The following is an 18,394-nucleotide window of genomic DNA, read 5'->3' as shown; positions in this document are numbered from 1 at the left end:
AAGACAGATGAAATAGTTTTGTATAAAACTACGGTTTCAAAAAAAATAAGGGTAATGAAAAAAACATTGTGTTCAAATTTTCTTGAGTAAATTGCCAACCACATGACCCGGAGAATGCCACAGTGTCCTGATACCAGCAACTCACTTAAATTGTCTCATGCAGAGACAAAGGTGATACTGGGGGCTTTAAAACATAAATATAGGATATGCATACCCGAAACAGATTGATGACCATGCTAATCACGTATACAATTATATGTGTCATGTGCAAAAACTCATTCACAGGACTCCAAGGTTATGGTGGCCTATACCATCATACTTAGAGACTTTCAGTTTGTCTGAATAATGACTTTAAGACTGTTAACCCTGACGCCTTCACACTATTTCACTGGAAATCCTGCCTGTTAGGGAAAACTGTGGTTTTTCAGGCTTACAGTCTGGAGCTTGCTTTATACAAACTAACCACTAAAAATGGGGGTGGGGGGCTTTTCGTGAAATAAGCATTATAGGAACTAACCTCTGGGTTAAATACTACAATCATTCACAGGTGGGATTAACGGGGTTTCGTAACTTTCCATGAAGGGATTTACATATGCCTAAAAGAAGCCACTGCTGAAACAGGTTTTTTTTTCCCTTTGGGGCGGGGGCGGGGCATTAGGGGTTTGGGTGTGCAATTTTCACTAAGCAGGGAAGTAACCACATCTGTTCATGGTTACAGAGCTGTTGTGCTTTTTGTTTAGTAGGTCAACATACAGTCGTCACCTTAATTTGCATCTGGGCCTATCACGCAAGGACCATTGCCTCACAGAAGGTTTTAATCAAAGCAGCCACACCAACAAAAGACATCCTGGTCAGAATTATTCTCGAAACCTCATTTTGAACTGTTGCTTTTTCAGAGATTCAGCAAATTTCATGATAAGCCACTTAGCAAAGTGTTCACATATAAGGCGGCAATATTTACAAAAAAAATAATCTGTCACCAGGTCCTTTAAAATGCCAAATATCCATAGTTAAATAAAGAGCAGTGCTACATTTTCAATCAGTCTGCCATGAAAACTTAAAGCACAGAGTCTAAAACTGAGCTGCTCTTTTTTTTTTTTAATTTAATTTATTTATTTATTTTTGGCTGTGTTGGGTCTTCGTTTCTGTGCGAGGTCTTTCTCTAGTTGCGGCGAGCGGGGGCCACTCTTCATCGCGGTGCGCGGGCCTCTCACCATCGCGGCCTCTCTTGTTGCGGAGCACAGGCTCCAGACGCGCAGGCTCAGCAATTGTGGCTCACGGGCTTAATTGCTCCGCAGCATGTGGGATCTTCCCAGACCAGGGCTCGAACCCGTGTCCCCTGCATTGGCAGGCAGACTCTCAACCACTGCGCCACCAGGGAAGCCCTGAGCTGCTCTTTAAAAGACTTCTCTACTCATACCCCTATAACCTGGATGCTAATCTTCTCAAAAAATTTTAAAGATTTTCTTTCCATCCTTTTGAGCTTCCCATAAACATAAGGACCATAAGTATTGTTTGGTATTAAGCTTTTGAGTATCCGTATCAATCTTCCTGCTCTACTCTTGGATCTCACAAATGAAACGACTTGTAGGTGACTACTAGAGCCTGCTACTGTAAAATGAAACAAAAAACCACCCATTGTCATCAAGAGTTACTAGATTCCCCTCTGGCTTTCTCATGAATCACCAAGTTAAATGTACAGTCACAACCCAGAAATTTCTAGATTGTTCACAAATGCCCAATAGGTCAAGCGTGGTGCATGTTTAACAGCATTTCAGTTGAAGACCATCCTCTCTTCATTCACACAGTCATGGCATCATCTTTTTTTGCCAATAGTTCATTGAAGTCAGGGTGTTTTTTTTTTTTCTTAAAACAAACCAAAACTAAAGTCTCATTTCTCTCATAGATAGATACGAGATTGATGTTAATTTTTAAAAGCCCAATTTGCAGACACATTCTAGGCTTTACACAGAGGCAGTGTGTATGTACACATGTGTGCAAGCAAGTGCAGCAGCTGCCATGTGTCAAAATGGGGATCAGGCCTTGTAGCCCTGCCTGATGGCACATGGCATTTTTCTTTTTTAAAAGCAGTCTTATTAAGAACAGAGGAAAAATACAAATTCAGAATTTTGCATATAGTAAAACAACAGATTACTCTGTTTATTTCTCACATTTTTACAAATTTTAAGAAATTTTTTGCGCTGGAGGAAAATAAAAGAAATGGAAACTAAGGTGGGAAAAGTCTATAAATTGTCCATCCACTCCCTGGTCATTTTTGAGTGGAGTCCTTCATGAACAAAAGGACTTACAAAGGATGGCAATGCTGAGTCTATGATAATCAGATATGCACTCGAATAGCCTTACATGGATATGATCTAATTGTCAACCTGCCTCACTCATTGACTTAGAATTATAGGCAGAGGAAAAGTAAGTGAATATTTTTAGTAACTCTAATTGGTACTGACCAGAACCTCCCCTTAAAAGTTGCTGAATTCGAACCATTGAATTGGAGAGGTGATTAATTCAGCAAGGAGCACGCCATCTGTCCTGGGCTGACCCAGCACTACAAGCAAGATACGTTCTACAAGATACGTACTACAAGCAAGAGACAATCGAAAATCTAAAGGGGCTTGGGAGGTGGCTTAAGCGTCTGTTGTGGCCTTCCAAATAGTCTGTGCTTTTCAAAGGGAAGAGAAAAGGCGGCCATTACTGAGTTCGTGGAGCCCTCTCTCTCCCTTCCACGTAAGCACCATCCATTTTGCTCTCCACTCTCTCCAGCATCTAGAACGGTGCCAGAGGGATAATGAATGTTCAATAACTATAAGCTGAAGGAATAAATCCATGAATTCAACATGGCCTACTACTCAGGAATGGTCCAGAAGTCATGTCTCTTGGAAACATCATCCGGTGACCTAGCATCATGGGGGTATACTTGAGAAGTAATCAGACACAGGAACCAAAGGACAAATGTTGACTTTTTTTCTCTCATTTGATGTGTAAATAAAGATTCCTCTAATCTCCATCCCCTAACCACTTGTATTTGTAGGGAAAGGAGAAGAAGGCTTAATATTTTTTTGTTTTTAGATAATAAGTACATAGAGAGTAAGAACTGTATCTTTTAGGTTAATTGTGCAACCACATGCTTCACAGTTCTTTGTTTTCATAATTTTGTTCAAAATGAAGCCTTTGATTCCCCTTTGTGTGACTGAAACACAACCATACACAACCACGTGTAAGATGGTGAATTTGCAATTGAATTTTCTCCTACCCCTTCAAAAAAATCAGGGTTAGCTCATAAAAGCAAAAGGGTGGATGCTGGGTAGTTTTTAAACTATAAAACAACAGATGTTTCTTGATGACCATAAAGTCGCATTGTAACTGGATTAAGTCCTTCTTTCGGCAGCTCTCAAAATTAAATTTAACAGGCTGAATGGCATGCCCATAAATGGTCTTGGGCAAGGTAGCTTCCTGAGTTGGGTCTAGGGGGTTCTGATGAAGCAGATTTGTCAACACTCTTTCCTGATCTCCACTCCCTCTCCATCCCCTTCCTCCTCATTATCACAGCTAACATTAGTGAGTGATTCCCACGTTCCAGCCACTCTTCTTGGTGTTTTACACTGTCCTATTGAAAGTCCCAACAACCCTATTCAACAGGTGCTATTGTTAATTCCATTGTGCAGCTGAGTCCCAGGGAAGTTTTGTAAATTGTCCAAGAGTTAGGATTTGAATAGGGCACTAGTTGCCTCCAGAGCCTGTGCTCTTAACCAAAGCACAGATGCCGCCTGTAATCTGCACCAAATTCCTCACGTTGGAGTTAGGATCCTCGTCGTTTAACTTAGTTCCACCTGCTCCAGTTACCTGCTTGAAAGACACAATCCCAGTCCCGGATCTTAAATCCTCAACCCAACACCTACTTCTTGGCACAAGCTTTTCTATTTTGCCCGCCTCAACCGGAACTAATTTCATTCTTTACTTCCTACCCTAATAATGAAACAGAGCAGAATGATCTGTATTTTAATCCCACATATGATATTTGCTCCTGATGTGATCTTTTGAAAGTTACCTATGCTGTTTAAACTTAGTATTCTCATCTGAAACATAAGTAGGATAATATTAATAAACATAAAGTTCTGTGAGGATTCAATTAAATCATATATTCATTATTATAGTACAGTGCCAGGCACTTAGAAATCTAATATTATGTGCAAATTTGCTATAAACAGCCTTTTGCAGACATATCGTTAGTTATGCAATAATCTCTTCAGATAAATTTCTTGATGTTCAGTGTTAAAAGTATATTTTCTCTTTTAATTTTGACATTTATTAACCCACTGTTTTCTAGAAATCTATCAACTTACATCCTAACCAACAGCACATGAAAGTCCCAGCTTATCCAAACTTGGCCAACTGTAAAATTTTTTATCTCTGCCAATCTGATAGAAGAAAATTGATAATTCATTTTTTCTGTGCAACTCTATGGTTGCTGTGAGATTGAACATTTTTCACATGTTTTTTAACCATTCATAGTTCTTCTTTTTTAAAGTGAGTCTTCATGTTCTAAACTTAATTTAAATACTCATATATATATACATATATATATATGTATATATGAGTTGGTAAAATTGTGTTTATCATACATAAAGCTTTTTTCCATTCTTTGGCTTTGTTTTTATTGTCTTCCGTTTAGTGTCATATAGTTAGTTTCTAAGCAGTTGAATTTATTAATAATTTCTTTTAGTGATCCTGGATTTTTGAAGCAGGCTTCTTAAGGCATTCCCACTCCAAAATTATAGAAATATTCATCCCTAATTTATTCTAATATTTTTATAGGATGAGGTCTTGTTTTGGTTTGGTTTTGCTATTTGTCTGTTTGTATTTAAATCATATCTTTTTTTAAATGCCTCCTGGAATTTATTTGAATCTGGTAGTGATGTAGGAGTTGGATTTTTTTTAATCCTTTTTTTAAACTTTTTTTTAAAGAAAGAAGTACTGTACTTTTTACTTTATTTTTTTAAAGCGGCTTTAGGTTTACAGCAGAATTGAGATTATTAAGGTACAGAGATTTCCCATAAACTCCCTTTCCCCACACATGCATAGCTTCCCCCATTATCAACACCACTCACCAGAATAGTACCTTTTTTAGTAAGGACGAACGTACATTTGCACAATCATAATCACCCGAAGTCCACATTTTACCTTACCTTCACTCTTGGTGTTTGGACAAAAGTATAATGAGATATATCCATCATTATGATATCAAAACCATACAGAGTATTTTCACTGCTCTAACAATCCTCTGTGTTCTACCTGTTCATCTCCCCCTAGCCCAACGCCATCCCTCTCAACCCCTGATCTTTCCAGTATCTCCATAGTTTTGCCTTTTCCAGAATGTCATACAGTTGGAATCATACAGTATGCAGCCTTTTCAGATTGGCTTCTTTCACTTAGTAATATGCATTTAAGGTTCCTCCATGTCTTTCATGGCTTGATAGCTCGTTTCTTTTTAGCTTTGAATAATATTCCATTTCCTGGATTGCCGCAGTTTACCTATTCTTTCGCCTGCTGAAGGAAGGAGTTATTTTTCATTCTAAATGTATGGCCCCACTTTGGTTTGAAGTATTATCTTTATCATATTCCCCACTCCCTTATGTACATGGTATTGTTTCTGGAGTGTATTCTGTTTTACTGGCTTGTCTATTCCTGTACCAGTACAAATTGTGCTAATTTCTGGATATTTTATGGAATTTTTGGATTATGTTTTTGTTCCATTATCTTGTTATACAGTTACATATTGACATATGAGAAAGGTATTGATGTTAGTACATTTTTTTAAACAGGACAACCTTCTGAATCCTATAGTTTCTAATAGTCTTTTTTTGAATTGAGTTGATACTTGTAAAAGAGCACTTCTGAACACTAGTTCCTCAGCTGTCGGGATTTGCTACTCAAAAAAAGAGTTTTGTTGCCAAAGAAGATCAGAAAATTGTGATTAAACAAAGCCATTAATATGCGGTTGTGTCCTGCGGATCTACAAAAAGAGGGTATGGCAAAAAGCATTTCCATAAATTATTTGACCATGAATCTCTTTTGTTTCTTTTTCATAAAGGATCTCACAATACTAGTGTTCTGAAGGACATTATTTTTTGTTCTCTGCAGCACATGGCATATGTAATTTTATAATATCAGGTCAATTAATACACTCAACTAATACACACAGATTCCTCCATTAATGTAAAACCCATGCTCAAGCATAGAACCCTGATTTGTGCATTTTGGGACAGCAATTCTAACATTCCTTTGTACAAGACTCTTTTGTTTCTTTTTAAAAGACAAAGATGCCTCGATATCAAGAACCACCCAGTGAGAATAATATAATATACATCCAATTAGAGTCTCAGAAGGCAAGAAAAGGATATAGTAGAGACAACCTTTTGAGAAATGATGACTAATAATTTTCTAGAAATGTTGAAATACATGAATTAGCAGTTATAGGAAGTATGTTGTATACCCAGCATGATAAAGCAAAAAAAAATTTAATTTAAAAGAAAAAAAGAAAAAAAAAGGACCACCCAGTGAAATCGAAGATGACCTTCATAGCAAAAATCCAGGCTAAAAAGGATAGCACAGAAAAAAATTCAAACAGTGAAATAAACTCGAGCACTTTTCATATCTTTCCTCTGACCCATGGCTCCGTTCACTGTTCTTGCACCGAGCTTTTGTCCCCCCAGCCCCTTGTGGGAGGCCCAGATGGGGGACATGATTACTGTCAGATTGGCAGACTGGGTCTTCTGCCACTGCCACATCAGCTGTGCCTTTCTCTGTAGGTGGTGAGCGGAAGGTAACTCGGCAAAGGACAGACTGTCTACTCCTCCTGCCAAACCCTGAAATCAAGGAGCCCACACACAAAAATAAGACAAAACTAAGCTTAGCTAAAAAATAAAATAAATAGAATAATAGAAACAACCAACATCAGTTTTGATAGTAGGGAATTTAATAAACAAATTATAGTGGTACATTCATATGATGGAATATTCTAAATATATTAAGGATACTGTTTCCATAAAAACTTCAGGGTATAGGGGAAAACCCACCATGTAATGCTCAGTGAAAAAGCTGGGTACACAACTGTGTGAAAAATTATATACATATTTGAGGAAAAACACTGAAAGAAAATACAATCATAGGTTAATAGTGGTGGAATTAGAGGATTTTTTCTTTTATTCTTCTCTAGCTCTTCTCTATCTTATAAATATTTTACAATGAATATGTACTGTTATAATCAGAGAAAAATTTTTAATTTTTTAATAAAGAAAACATTTAATAGTCCCATTTTTCCATGTTTAAATTTAGATTACAACTGTAAAAACCTAAAGCACACAATTCTACATTCGTAGCAGTGAAGTCTTCAGCAAAGATTTATATAAAATACCAAACTTTTTTTAAAAAGTGCTACTAACCATAGTAAGCCTAAGTAGTGTTTTAAACGATAGTTTAAATTAAACCAAGAGTGTAACACAAATATGTTTCTTTTTTATTCTACCACAGACTTCTATCTCCAATACCTTAGCATAATAGTGAATATTGTATTTAGTACTTTTATTATTTTTAAAAGTACGACTATAAGTATTGTCACATGTAAGCTATCATGCTATTTCCTTTGTCTTTAGATAAGAAGAGTGCATCTTTCCCTGGCTAGAATGTATTTGGTTTTTAAAGTTGATTCAGTGACTGTTTTAAGCACAACTAAGTCAAAATAACTGAAAAGATATGAAACACTATATATAGGAGGAATGACACCCAGAAATGAGAAGGAAATCATAAATGTCCAGCAAAACTCACCAAAAGAATTACAAATGCACAGATAGAAAGGAATTTACAAACAATTCTGTCTTTTAATAATAATTGTTATATATAAATATATAATACATAAAATAATATATACATATATAATAACTAATAGTAAGATTAAATATTCTCTATGGCACCTACATCTGCTTCCCTCATCATCCACCTCCCAATACAATCATCCATCCACAATATAAATAGTACTGCTGTCTGCAATTAGAAGGCATTGCCCTGTGGCCGAACCTATTTCATGCTTCAAGACAAATATAAATAACTTTGTAATAAATGAGTTTAACTGATATTTTTTAAGGTGTGTAAAATTGATTTTATTTAAGCCTCTTTTACCCGAAACCCATGCCCCCCCTGCAAAAAAAAAAAGATCTATGAACAGATAACTTAAAGAAATAAAGTAGCTCTACCCTACCTTCTGTAATGACTAATGTTCCTAACTTATTTTGGAAAAAGAATCTTTCTTGCCTTGCTACCAACTTCTCATGAGAAAACTTCTCATAAAGATAAAATAATTCAAGCATTTGTAACAAGCTGAATTCTACATGTTCTAATTTCTACAAAGACAAATATTAGACCAGGAAAACTTACCAGGTTAGTTACACATGACTTTAGGCAGCTGTTTAAAATTGTACACTGTACCACAGAAATCCATATGCAGCCAAGAGTCACAAAATTGACAAGTTTCAGAACAAGCCAGTAAATGTTCTTCATCACTTCACCAATGGCAGATTCTTAGATGAACTTTCTTCTCATTTTCTCCATTTAGCTATCTGAATTCTTTGGGTTTCATCACTTCAGTTGAAAGAGCGGCTGGTGGATTTTTTGGGTTTGTTTTGATGTGTTGGAATATCTTTGCCTTTTAAAATAGTGTTTAGACCTTTGAATCCTAGATAGCTTGTATCGTTCCCATAACAGCTATTTCATAATGTAGCTTCCTTTTACTCCCATAAAGAAAGTCACCCACTGCGTAAAGGTTAGGTCTTAGGAGAGCGCTTCACATGGAAAGTAAACAAAGTAGAGAACGCAAATTGCATTTCAGCAAGCATGTGACACGTGCAGTCTGAGACGGGATCAGACTCGGTGGATCCTCCACCACTTCACTTCTTTGAGGTTTGTTCAGCTACGCAGGAAATTGGGTTTTGACCGTCTATGCCTTAGCAAGCAGTAATACTATTCTAATAATGAATTATCAAAAAAATCGAAGCACCCAAATCAAATGATGCAGCAGAGAGAGAAAACAGAACCCTTCGAAACCAAATACATATTTCAAAATGAAAAAGCAAACAAAGCTGCAATTAATAGACAAATACTCTGAGGGTTAGCTAAAGACAAGGAAGTTTGTTAGAGCGCTTTCAGAACTTCACTACATATTAACTAAAACACAGCCTTATCAGGTCTATTGAGACAGAACTGAAACCAGCCACCACAGAAACCTAAGATATGTCCCAGTGTAGCTGTCCTGAAAAGGAAATATTGTACAAATCTCAATGAACCCAGCATCAAGATAAAGTTTAAGCCTGAAACAAAGAATTTGAAATTTGCGATGTGCAGACGTGAGTCATTCTGGATAGCTACTTTTTAGATTGCTGAGGGTTAACTCTTTAAGGCTAGATATTTTCGTGTTGGTGTTCTTTCTTATGACAATCTGAAGTACCAAATCAACTTCCTTGTCTTCTTAAATAAATTATACTAATGTAACTTAAGCTTTTCTTAATGTCATGAAGTTCTCATTGTGAGCAACACCCGCATGAGGGTTTGTTTTGAGCTGAACATCTTTTAGTAAATGCTAACCAAATCGGTGAACAACATAAAGAAGAACGGTACTGACTCCAGAACTGACCCCTAAAACCTGTTCTCTTGAAAAAATTCCCCACTGTCTGCCTGCTCTTTGTTCATTTTCTGCATTTTAAAGAACGTAGATTAAAGAATATGCAACTATCCAACTTCTTGGTCAAAGGATATGGCCATCTTTCTACAAAAGCATTTTTAAATCAGAGGATAAACTACCTTGCCTAAGGGATTTTCTCATCCCAACAAAATTTATCTTCTTCACTGTGCCACCAGTGCCTTTGTCTGATTAGCACAAATAATATTTGTAACTTTTACTTCACTAACAAAGTGGACCACTAAGTACTTCCTTGAAAACCTAAGTACATTCTTTACTCTCACTTGATCTAACTCTTTGGTGGGATGTGAAAAAAAAGTATCCTTACAATATCAAGACTTGCGCTTATTCTGGTTTGGGGAATCTAACCGGTACATAGATTTGCACTTGTGAAAAATGGAGTATGTTCAAAGATATTTGTTGTAGAATTAATTACATTAGCAAAAGACTTGAAACAACCTAAAAGTTCAATAGTATAATACTGGATCAACCAATTCACATATCTTCTCCAGGTGATTTCTCCGAATAGACTTATTTGGACTCCTTCACATCATAATAGTCTCCAGGCAATTGGATGGCTTACATGGTGGCTTAGAGCTTTGGTAAAAGTGTGCCAGTGTTAAGCTGTATTGACTTCCATGATTCAGCTTTAGAAATCATGCAGCTACTTTTGCTCCATTTTACTAATTACCAGAGAGGCACAAAACTGCCTAGATTCAAGAAGAGGGGAATTAGACCTTACCTTTTGATGTGGGAATAGCAAAGTCCTAGAAGAACATATAAGAGGAAGAGATCATTGCACCACCTTTGGAAAATAAAATCTGCCACCGTATAGGCAATCATTGTTGGGATGGTTCTGAAATGCAGAAATTTTAAGTTACCACAGTTTAGTTAAATAATAATACAGTTCAAACTTCAGTTAGCCCAATATGTTAACTGTGACTATTGTGCATTAAATACAAACTTCTCTGCTATCTCTGCAGTCCACAAATCAGGTGTATATAACAGATGCACATTAAAATCAGATACCAATTATGTCACTTCTTTCAATGTCTGTCAGTGATTGGCCACTCACTGCACATCTGTTATTCAGTTCTTACACAGACAGCAAAACATGTTGTTGTGTTGCCTCCTTGTCTTCCAGTGGTAAATCCACATGACATTTTACAAAATGATGTTTAGAAAAATGGATAATTGAAAAAAGGGAATTGGCCAACAAAGATAAAAATGCAGCAAAGAAACAAAAAGTGATAAAACTGGAAGTGATATTTGAATCAAATGTAAATGGAGGATTTGACACCAAAAACAAGGCAACAAAAGCAAAAACAAACAAGGTGAACTACGTCAAACTAAAAAGTTTCTGCATAGCTAAGGAACCCATCAACAAAATGAAAAAGCAACCTACAGAATGAGAGAAAATATTTGCAAATCATATATCTGACAAGGGGTTAATATTCATTTGTAATGTCTGAGTTTTGTACCATGTGTACATATTACAGTTTCAAAAAATAAATTTTTAAATAATAATTTTTTAAATATCCTGCATGAAAATTTAAAAGTATAAGACTTACAACCTCCAAATTCATCTCAAGTTAAAATAGGATACTCTAAATACATGGCAAGAGTTCACATCAAACAAGTTCCTCCAAATGTCTTTGAACAAAATTTTAGTGCATGCATTAAAAATTTTATCCTAACAAATAAGACTTAAACTCCTATAAAATCCCTTAGAATAAATCGACTTTCCCATGGGGTCAATTTGCAATTAAGAGATCACATTCTGGGCTTCCCTGGTGGCGCAGTGGTTGAGAATCTGCCTGCCAATGCAGGGGACACGGGTTCGAGCCCTGGTCTGGGAAGATCCCACATGCCGCGGAGCAACTAGGCCCGTGAACCACAACTACTGAGCCTGCGCGTCTGGAGCCTGTGCTCTGCTACAAGAGAGGCCGCGATAGTGAGAGGCCCGCGCATTGCGATGAAGAGTGGCACCCGCTTGCCGCAACTAGAGAAAGCCCTCTTACAGAAACGAAGACCCAACACAACCAAAAATAAATAATAAATAAATTAAAAAAAAAAATAAGATCACATTCTGAAACAATTGCCTTGTTCATAGATTGAATTAGTGAGGTGGCACTGTGAAAGGAGAAATTGTTAAAACATTCCTTTATTCTAATCCTGCTTCATTAGAATAAGCTATACAGATGGTTAGCAACAGAATAGATCTGATGTGATCAAATACATCAGAGTTTTGAAATTATATTTATTGAAAATATACAATGTATATCCTCAAACTCAGTTGCACTCTATCAGCACCACATAACTCCAGGGAAATAAAATTTTACAATCATCAAAAGGAGCCCCAAAGAAGGACCTTTTACACTATTAGGCTTGAGAAGGGCCATGTTGTCAGGGGAACCACTGACTAAAACCGCCGGCCTGGCCAGACCCTATAGTAACCATCTGCATGAATTATCTTACAATAGGAGGTCCTGGTAAGGAATGTGGAACTAACAAGCCACCATCAACCTGAAGAATTTAGGAAAGGTCAAAAGGAGAGAGGAGACACCAGTCCATATGTCCTACCAACCTCCCAGAATCCTCCTCGCTGGATTCCATCTTGGCTGAGCGATGTGCACGCCACCAGGAAGGACCCTGAGTCAGAGTGATTGGCCAGAGAAAACCCAGAAACTAACCCAATTACCATAAACCCCGAGACTGCGAACCACGTGGCAGAGCAGTTCTCCTGGGTTCCCTTACCCTGCTGATCACCACCTGGGCTCCCCTTCCCAATAAAGCCTCTTGCTTTGTCAACATGTGTGTCTCCTCAGACAATTCATTTCCGAGTGTTAGACAAGAGCCCACTCTCGGGCCCTGGAAGGGGTCCGCCTTCCTGCAACAAGACTGGTCTCAACTTTGTAAAATAAAACGAAAAAAAGAAAATGGATGCAAATGTACCAAAGTATTTTTCTGTGAGTGGTGGGGAGAGAGAGAGGGAGGGAGGGAGGAAGAAAACTTTCTGTTTCTTGTCTGCAAGACATTCATTATAATAAGAGTGCATTATTTTCATCACAGTCTTTGGAGGTTTCTTCATGTGCATTTCACAGCATCTTCCCTGTCTGCTCCCCTGACCCCCTGCACCCATGACCCCCAGCTTCTCACAGGTGAACTGACTCACCAGTACCCCCAGGTTGGGCTCTCAATCCTACCATTGGCCAGAATTTAAGACACCCTCATTCATAGAAGAAGTAGGCACCAAGTCAGTTTTGCTGGATTTCTCACTTTAACTTTGTGATTCACTTCCATTTATTGAGTTTCTGCCAGAGTCTGAGGTTCCATAAACTTCTGGTAGCAACTCTGAATGTGTATCTTCACAAATAATCTGTTTCTTGATACCTGGTTCCCATGAATGGGCTGCTGGCTGAAATTTCTCCAGTCAGAGCCAGTGGCCTCCAAGGCAAACACCTGTGTTCCACTGAGCACTCCTTCCAGCCACCCAGGGCCTTCTTATGTCCTGACAAAAGCATTGCTTTTTATTTGTCAACTCTCCCGAGTATTTGCACTTTTTGAGCCTTTTCAATCTAATTGAGACTAAAAGGCATTGTGTTTTCATGGAAGATACTTCCAGAGATTGAAACTAGATACTAGATGACCACTTAACCATTTTACCTAAAGCTAGCCCTCAAGTGAAAACTGCTTTTGTAATAAAGTTGAGAGGTTTTCAAATGCAAAATCAGGCCCTCTTCTCCCAGCCTCCAGATCAGAGGACCCAGAATCTATAACAGGATTTTCACATTCCTCTCCCTCAAGAGTGGCCCCAACCTTTGTTCTTAATGCAGCTTCTCGGGGCTTCCCTGGTGGCGCAGTGGCTGAGAATCTGCCTGCCAATGCAGGGGACACGGGTCCGAGCCCTGGTCTGGGAAGATCCCACATGCCGCAGAGCAACTGGGCCCGTGAGCCACAATTGCTGAGCCTGCGCATCTGGAGCCTGTGCTCCTCAACAAGAGAGGCCGCGATAATGAGAGGCCCGCGCACTGCGATGAAGAGTGGCCCCCACTTGCTGCAACTAGAGAAAGCCCTCGCACAGAAACGAAGACCAACACAGACATAAATAAATAAATAATAAATACATTAATGCAGCTTCTCCAACCCCTGAGGAGCTGGGGCCCAGGAACCCCACAGTATCACATGGCACCACCAGTGACCTTGCAGACTGCCATACACACCACCAGCACCCCATCTTGGGCCAGAATTGCTGCTGTTTCAAACCCTACTCCAGGCATGAAATATATGGACAGAGCAAAGAAAGCAACTGCCGAAGGACAGACGGTGGGCAGAGGACAGGAAAGCACAGATGCATCTTGTTGAGGTAGGAAACCTCGATGGGCAATGGGAGCAGGTGAGGGAGGCAGTGACTTTGACCCATGAGAACCAAGCTGGGGACTTTTATCTGGTAATAAAGGACTTTAAGAAATGTGTGATTATAATCGTCATTATTAAGCCGTGAGTGACGTGGGAAAAACTCCAGCATTGGCATTATTACAGATATTGAGAAACCAATTTTAAAAAGGTGGGGGGGGCAGAATAGGAAGCCTTACTAATAACTAATTATGTTGCAGGAGAATGGGGCATGGAGGATGGTCATGTCCCAGGTCTCTGGCGAGTTCCTGGAATGGGCCACCAAGTGAGGGTCGCTGGCTCTGCGCAGGAAAGGAGTCAAGAGTGAGCCATAGTAAAGTGAAAGCAAAGTTTATTTAGAGAGATACACGTTCCATAGACAGGATGCGGTCCCGTCGCAGAGGTGAGACCGGCCCCGGGGTGCAGGGGTGGTTAGTTTTTATGGGCTGGGTAACTTCATAGGCTATCAAGTGGGAGAAATATTCTAACTAAATATCTTGGAGAAGGGGCAGGGATTTCCAGGAATTGGAGCACCACCACTGTTTTTTTTTTTTTTAACATCTTTATTGGACCACCCACTTTTTGGCCTTTTACGGTCAGCCTCGGAACTGTCATGGTGCCTGTGGGTGTGTCATCTAGCGTGCTAATGCATTACAATGAGCATATAATGAGGCTCATGGTCTACCAGAAGTTAAATCTTCTGCCATCTTGGGCCTAGTAGAGTCTAACCAGTTTTTGTTGTGTTCTTAATGGCTGTGTCATTCTTTTAATGGGTGTGCCCAGCCCCCTTACCTCCTCTTTCAATTACATCATTTATTATTGTTTACCATTTATGACTTAGTCCGAGCACAAAACCAATTAGCTTTGAATACGGACTTCAGACTTAAAAATGTCTTTCCAAGAATACACCAAAGTTCACCTAGGAAAGAGAAAAAAGGGAATCTTCTAGACTTTTCTCTGCTTCAAAGATTATTGCAGTGGTGTACTTCCCTGGTGGCGCAGTGGTTGAGAATCCTCCTGCCAATGCAGGGGACACGGGTTCGAGCCCTGGTCCGGGAAGATCCCACATGCTGTGGAGCAACTAAACCCGTGCATCACAACTACTGAGCCTGAGCTCTAGAGCCCCTGAGCCACAACTACTGAGCCTGCGAGCCACAACTACTGAGCTCGCGTGCCACAACTATTGAAGCCCGCGTGCCTAGACCCCGTGCTCCGCAACAAGAGAAGCCACCGCAATGAGAAGCCCGCGTACTGCAACGAAGAGTAACCCCCGCTCGCCACAACTAGAGAGAGCCTGCATGCAACAACAAAGATCCGACACAGCCAAAAATAAATTAAAAAAAAAAAATTGTTGCAGTGGTAAAGAGAGGCTTTGGTACATCAGAAAACAGTTCTTCACCCTTAACATGTATGGAGAGATCGTTTATTAGGTGGTAGACATGGTATTAGATTTCAAAGCACTTTATTTCTCTTACCCACCCCCTCCTGCAACATGTCTCTGACATCAGAGCCCTCACCTTTTCTGTCTCCTGGAAATAGTACAGTAGTTAGAACATGGACTCCCATATTAGCCTGTGTCTAATCCTGGCTCCACTTATGAGCTTGAGAGTTACTTCAGTTCTGTCTGCCTCAATTTTCTCATCTGTAAACGGAGATAATAATAGATTCAATCACAAAGTTTTAGTACCTGCCACCTGGTACATTCTTGGTCAATTTCTTCATGTTTAAGAATTTTGTCACTTAGGTATCCACGTTGTTCCAGTTGAGGTTAGATTAGTCCTAATGATTTGCTGAATGAATCTTCAACAGTTATTGACTGCCAGCTATGTGCCAAAGACCATACGAAGAACTATGAAGACAACACTGAAGCAAACAGATAAAAATCCCAGTCGTCACTTGGGTAGGGACCAGAGGAAGACACACCAGACATAAACAAGTAAAACGCCTGCTAATAGATAAAGAAGATGTGGTGCATACATACAATGGAATATTACTCACCCATAAAAAGGAACGAAATTGGGTCATTTGCAGAGACGTGGATGGACCTAGAGACTGTCATACAGAGTGAAGTAAGTCAGAAAGAGAAAAACAAATATCGTATATTAACGCATATGTGTGGAACCTAGAAAAATGGTACAGATGAACCGGTTTGCAAGGCAGAAATAGAGACACAGATGTAGAGAACAAATGTATGGACACCAAGGGTGGAAAGAGGGGGTGGGGGGGTGGTGGTGGGATGAACTGGGAGATTGGGATTGACATAGATACACTAATATGTATAAAATAGATAACTAATAAGAACCTGCTGAATAAAAATATAAAATAAAATTCAAAAAAATAAACGCGTGCTAAGTTATTAAAAGTTCTAAAGAGGAAAAAGGACAGATTTGCGGGGATAGAGGGCTAAGTTTGCAGGTTGCTATATTAGATTATAGCATTGAGTAAACTCTATATAATTTTGTTTATTATTTAAAGATATATAAAATTGTGATTTTAATTGGAACAGTGAACTAGTCTTTGCTAATATAACAAGGTTACCTGCTCACAAATCAAAAACATTTGCACAAACATTGTTTTCTTTAGCTATTTGTATTTAGTAAAAAGATTTCTCAATCTCTTTCACATACTTTCAACAAGAGCACTTGGGCCACCTACAAGTAAAGATCAGGGCTGAGAGCAAAGTGCTTTCTTTCAAAAGCTCTTATTGCTATTGTGATGATAGACACACTGTTTAAACTCAGAGAGGATGAAGAACTAGGAAACCATGACTTCAGGCTTAGCAAGTTTCTCTATTTATCAAATCACCCGATCTGCATTTGCAAATATTGCAACATATACATCAGACAAAGGTTCCAATTGAATCCTTTGCTAGAAAGAAATTTTATGACACAAAATTGTTACAAAGCCCCTCTAAGATGGGGGTTTATAATAATATAATTTTGTATTTAAAATAATTAATATTTATTTAAATATTATTAAAATATTTATACCTTTAAATATTTTAGATATTTTAAATTTTAATTAAATATTTTAAATATAAGTAATAATATAATGTATTATTGATTATAATATAATATAATTAAATATTATTAAATATATTAAATAATGTAATTTAGTATCACTAAAAATATATTTAACACTGTAATTTAAAATAATATATTTTCTTTTTTATTTCAAAGACCGGGCTTGCAGAAGGAAGTTGGTTCAAACCACAGGCATCCAGACATTAATAGCCAACACCCTAGAGAGTGGAGATCAGTGTCAAGCTGCCATATCATCAAGGAAGCGTGAGTGCCCATTATCTCTCTGGCAAGAGTGAGGTAAATTGCTTTGGGGGCCTCAATCAGGGTTCCCATTTAAAAGGTAATCATTAAGAAAAAAAGATTGGAGTTTTGAAAATATGTTATTTGAATGTTTATATTTATGTGTCCAAGTTTAATTTCCCTGTTTTGAAATACACACATGATTCAGAACGGTTCTGGTGGTTTTCTTCTACCATGAGTTTTTTATCAACATACAAATATAGGTGTTGTGATTAACTCACACTGAATGAGCAATGTCTGTGTACTGCACACTGAGAAATGGTTTATGTGTATTATCTCCTTCCAGTCTAAGACTCAATGAAGTATTATTAGCATATCCACTTTACAGTTGAGAAAACTGAGGCCTGAGAAGGTTAACAAAGTTTCTTGGGTTCACACAGATAGGAAGTAGCAGAATTGGGACTGAAATCCATATTTATCTGACCTTAAACTCCATAACCTTAATTTTAATCTTAACATTAACCTTGACATTAAACTGCCTTTAGCCAGGTAATGTTTTCAGTGGGTCATCAGCCTTCTTTTCATCTCTCTGAACTGGAATATCTAATTAGAATGATCCTGCTCCTTTTAAAGAGGAAATGTATTTTATTTAGCACTGTCAATTTAAAGTTTAGAGTAGCTCCCACTCCCGACTCCTGCCCCCAAATTTAAAATAATAATAATAATAATAATAACAGGAGAGGCACAATCCCTGAACTATAAGATATTGCATTCCGATTGTTGCAATAACTAATCATTTCTCAGTTTTTAGATTTGAATAAAGTTCTTGGCGGGAATGGCAACATTTTAAGTGTATTATTATCATTTGTAATAGTAACATTCCTTATATAATACTTACATTATACTAGATATTTCTCAGAATATGTGAAATATACTACCTATTTTTCAAAGGAGTTACCAAGACAAAGAACTAAGACTGAATAGGGTTTGGATA

The 18,394-nt window shown here is 38.1% G+C and overlaps 1 protein-coding gene and 1 long non-coding RNA gene across 2 annotated transcripts in view; one reads left to right on the top strand and one right to left on the bottom strand.

Annotated features, from left to right (window-relative positions):
• The window catches only part of ROS1 (ROS proto-oncogene 1, receptor tyrosine kinase), a 113,044-nt gene extending 104,051 nt beyond the window's left edge, over positions 1 to 8,993 (bottom strand). The window contains exon 1 of the mRNA XM_059941347.1: positions 8,446 to 8,993. Coding sequence (XP_059797330.1) covers positions 8,446 to 8,568 — 123 coding nt within the window. The 5' untranslated portion in view covers positions 8,569 to 8,993. The remainder of the gene's footprint in view (positions 1 to 8,445) is intronic.
• LOC132375954 (uncharacterized) overlaps positions 1 to 17,521 on the top strand; it is a 134,797-nt gene extending 117,276 nt beyond the window's left edge. The window contains exon 5 of the long non-coding RNA XR_009506169.1: positions 17,317 to 17,521. This is a non-coding gene — a long non-coding RNA (uncharacterized LOC132375954). The remainder of the gene's footprint in view (positions 1 to 17,316) is intronic.
• The last annotated feature ends 873 nt before the right edge of the window (positions 17,522 to 18,394 follow it).

Source organism: Balaenoptera ricei, chromosome 12 (genome assembly GCF_028023285.1).
Source record: "Balaenoptera ricei isolate mBalRic1 chromosome 12, mBalRic1.hap2, whole genome shotgun sequence".
Lineage (NCBI taxonomy): Eukaryota > Metazoa > Chordata > Mammalia > Artiodactyla > Balaenopteridae > Balaenoptera > Balaenoptera ricei.
Note: the sequence above shows the minus strand (reverse complement) of the source record. Positions and strands in the feature narration are given on the sequence as shown.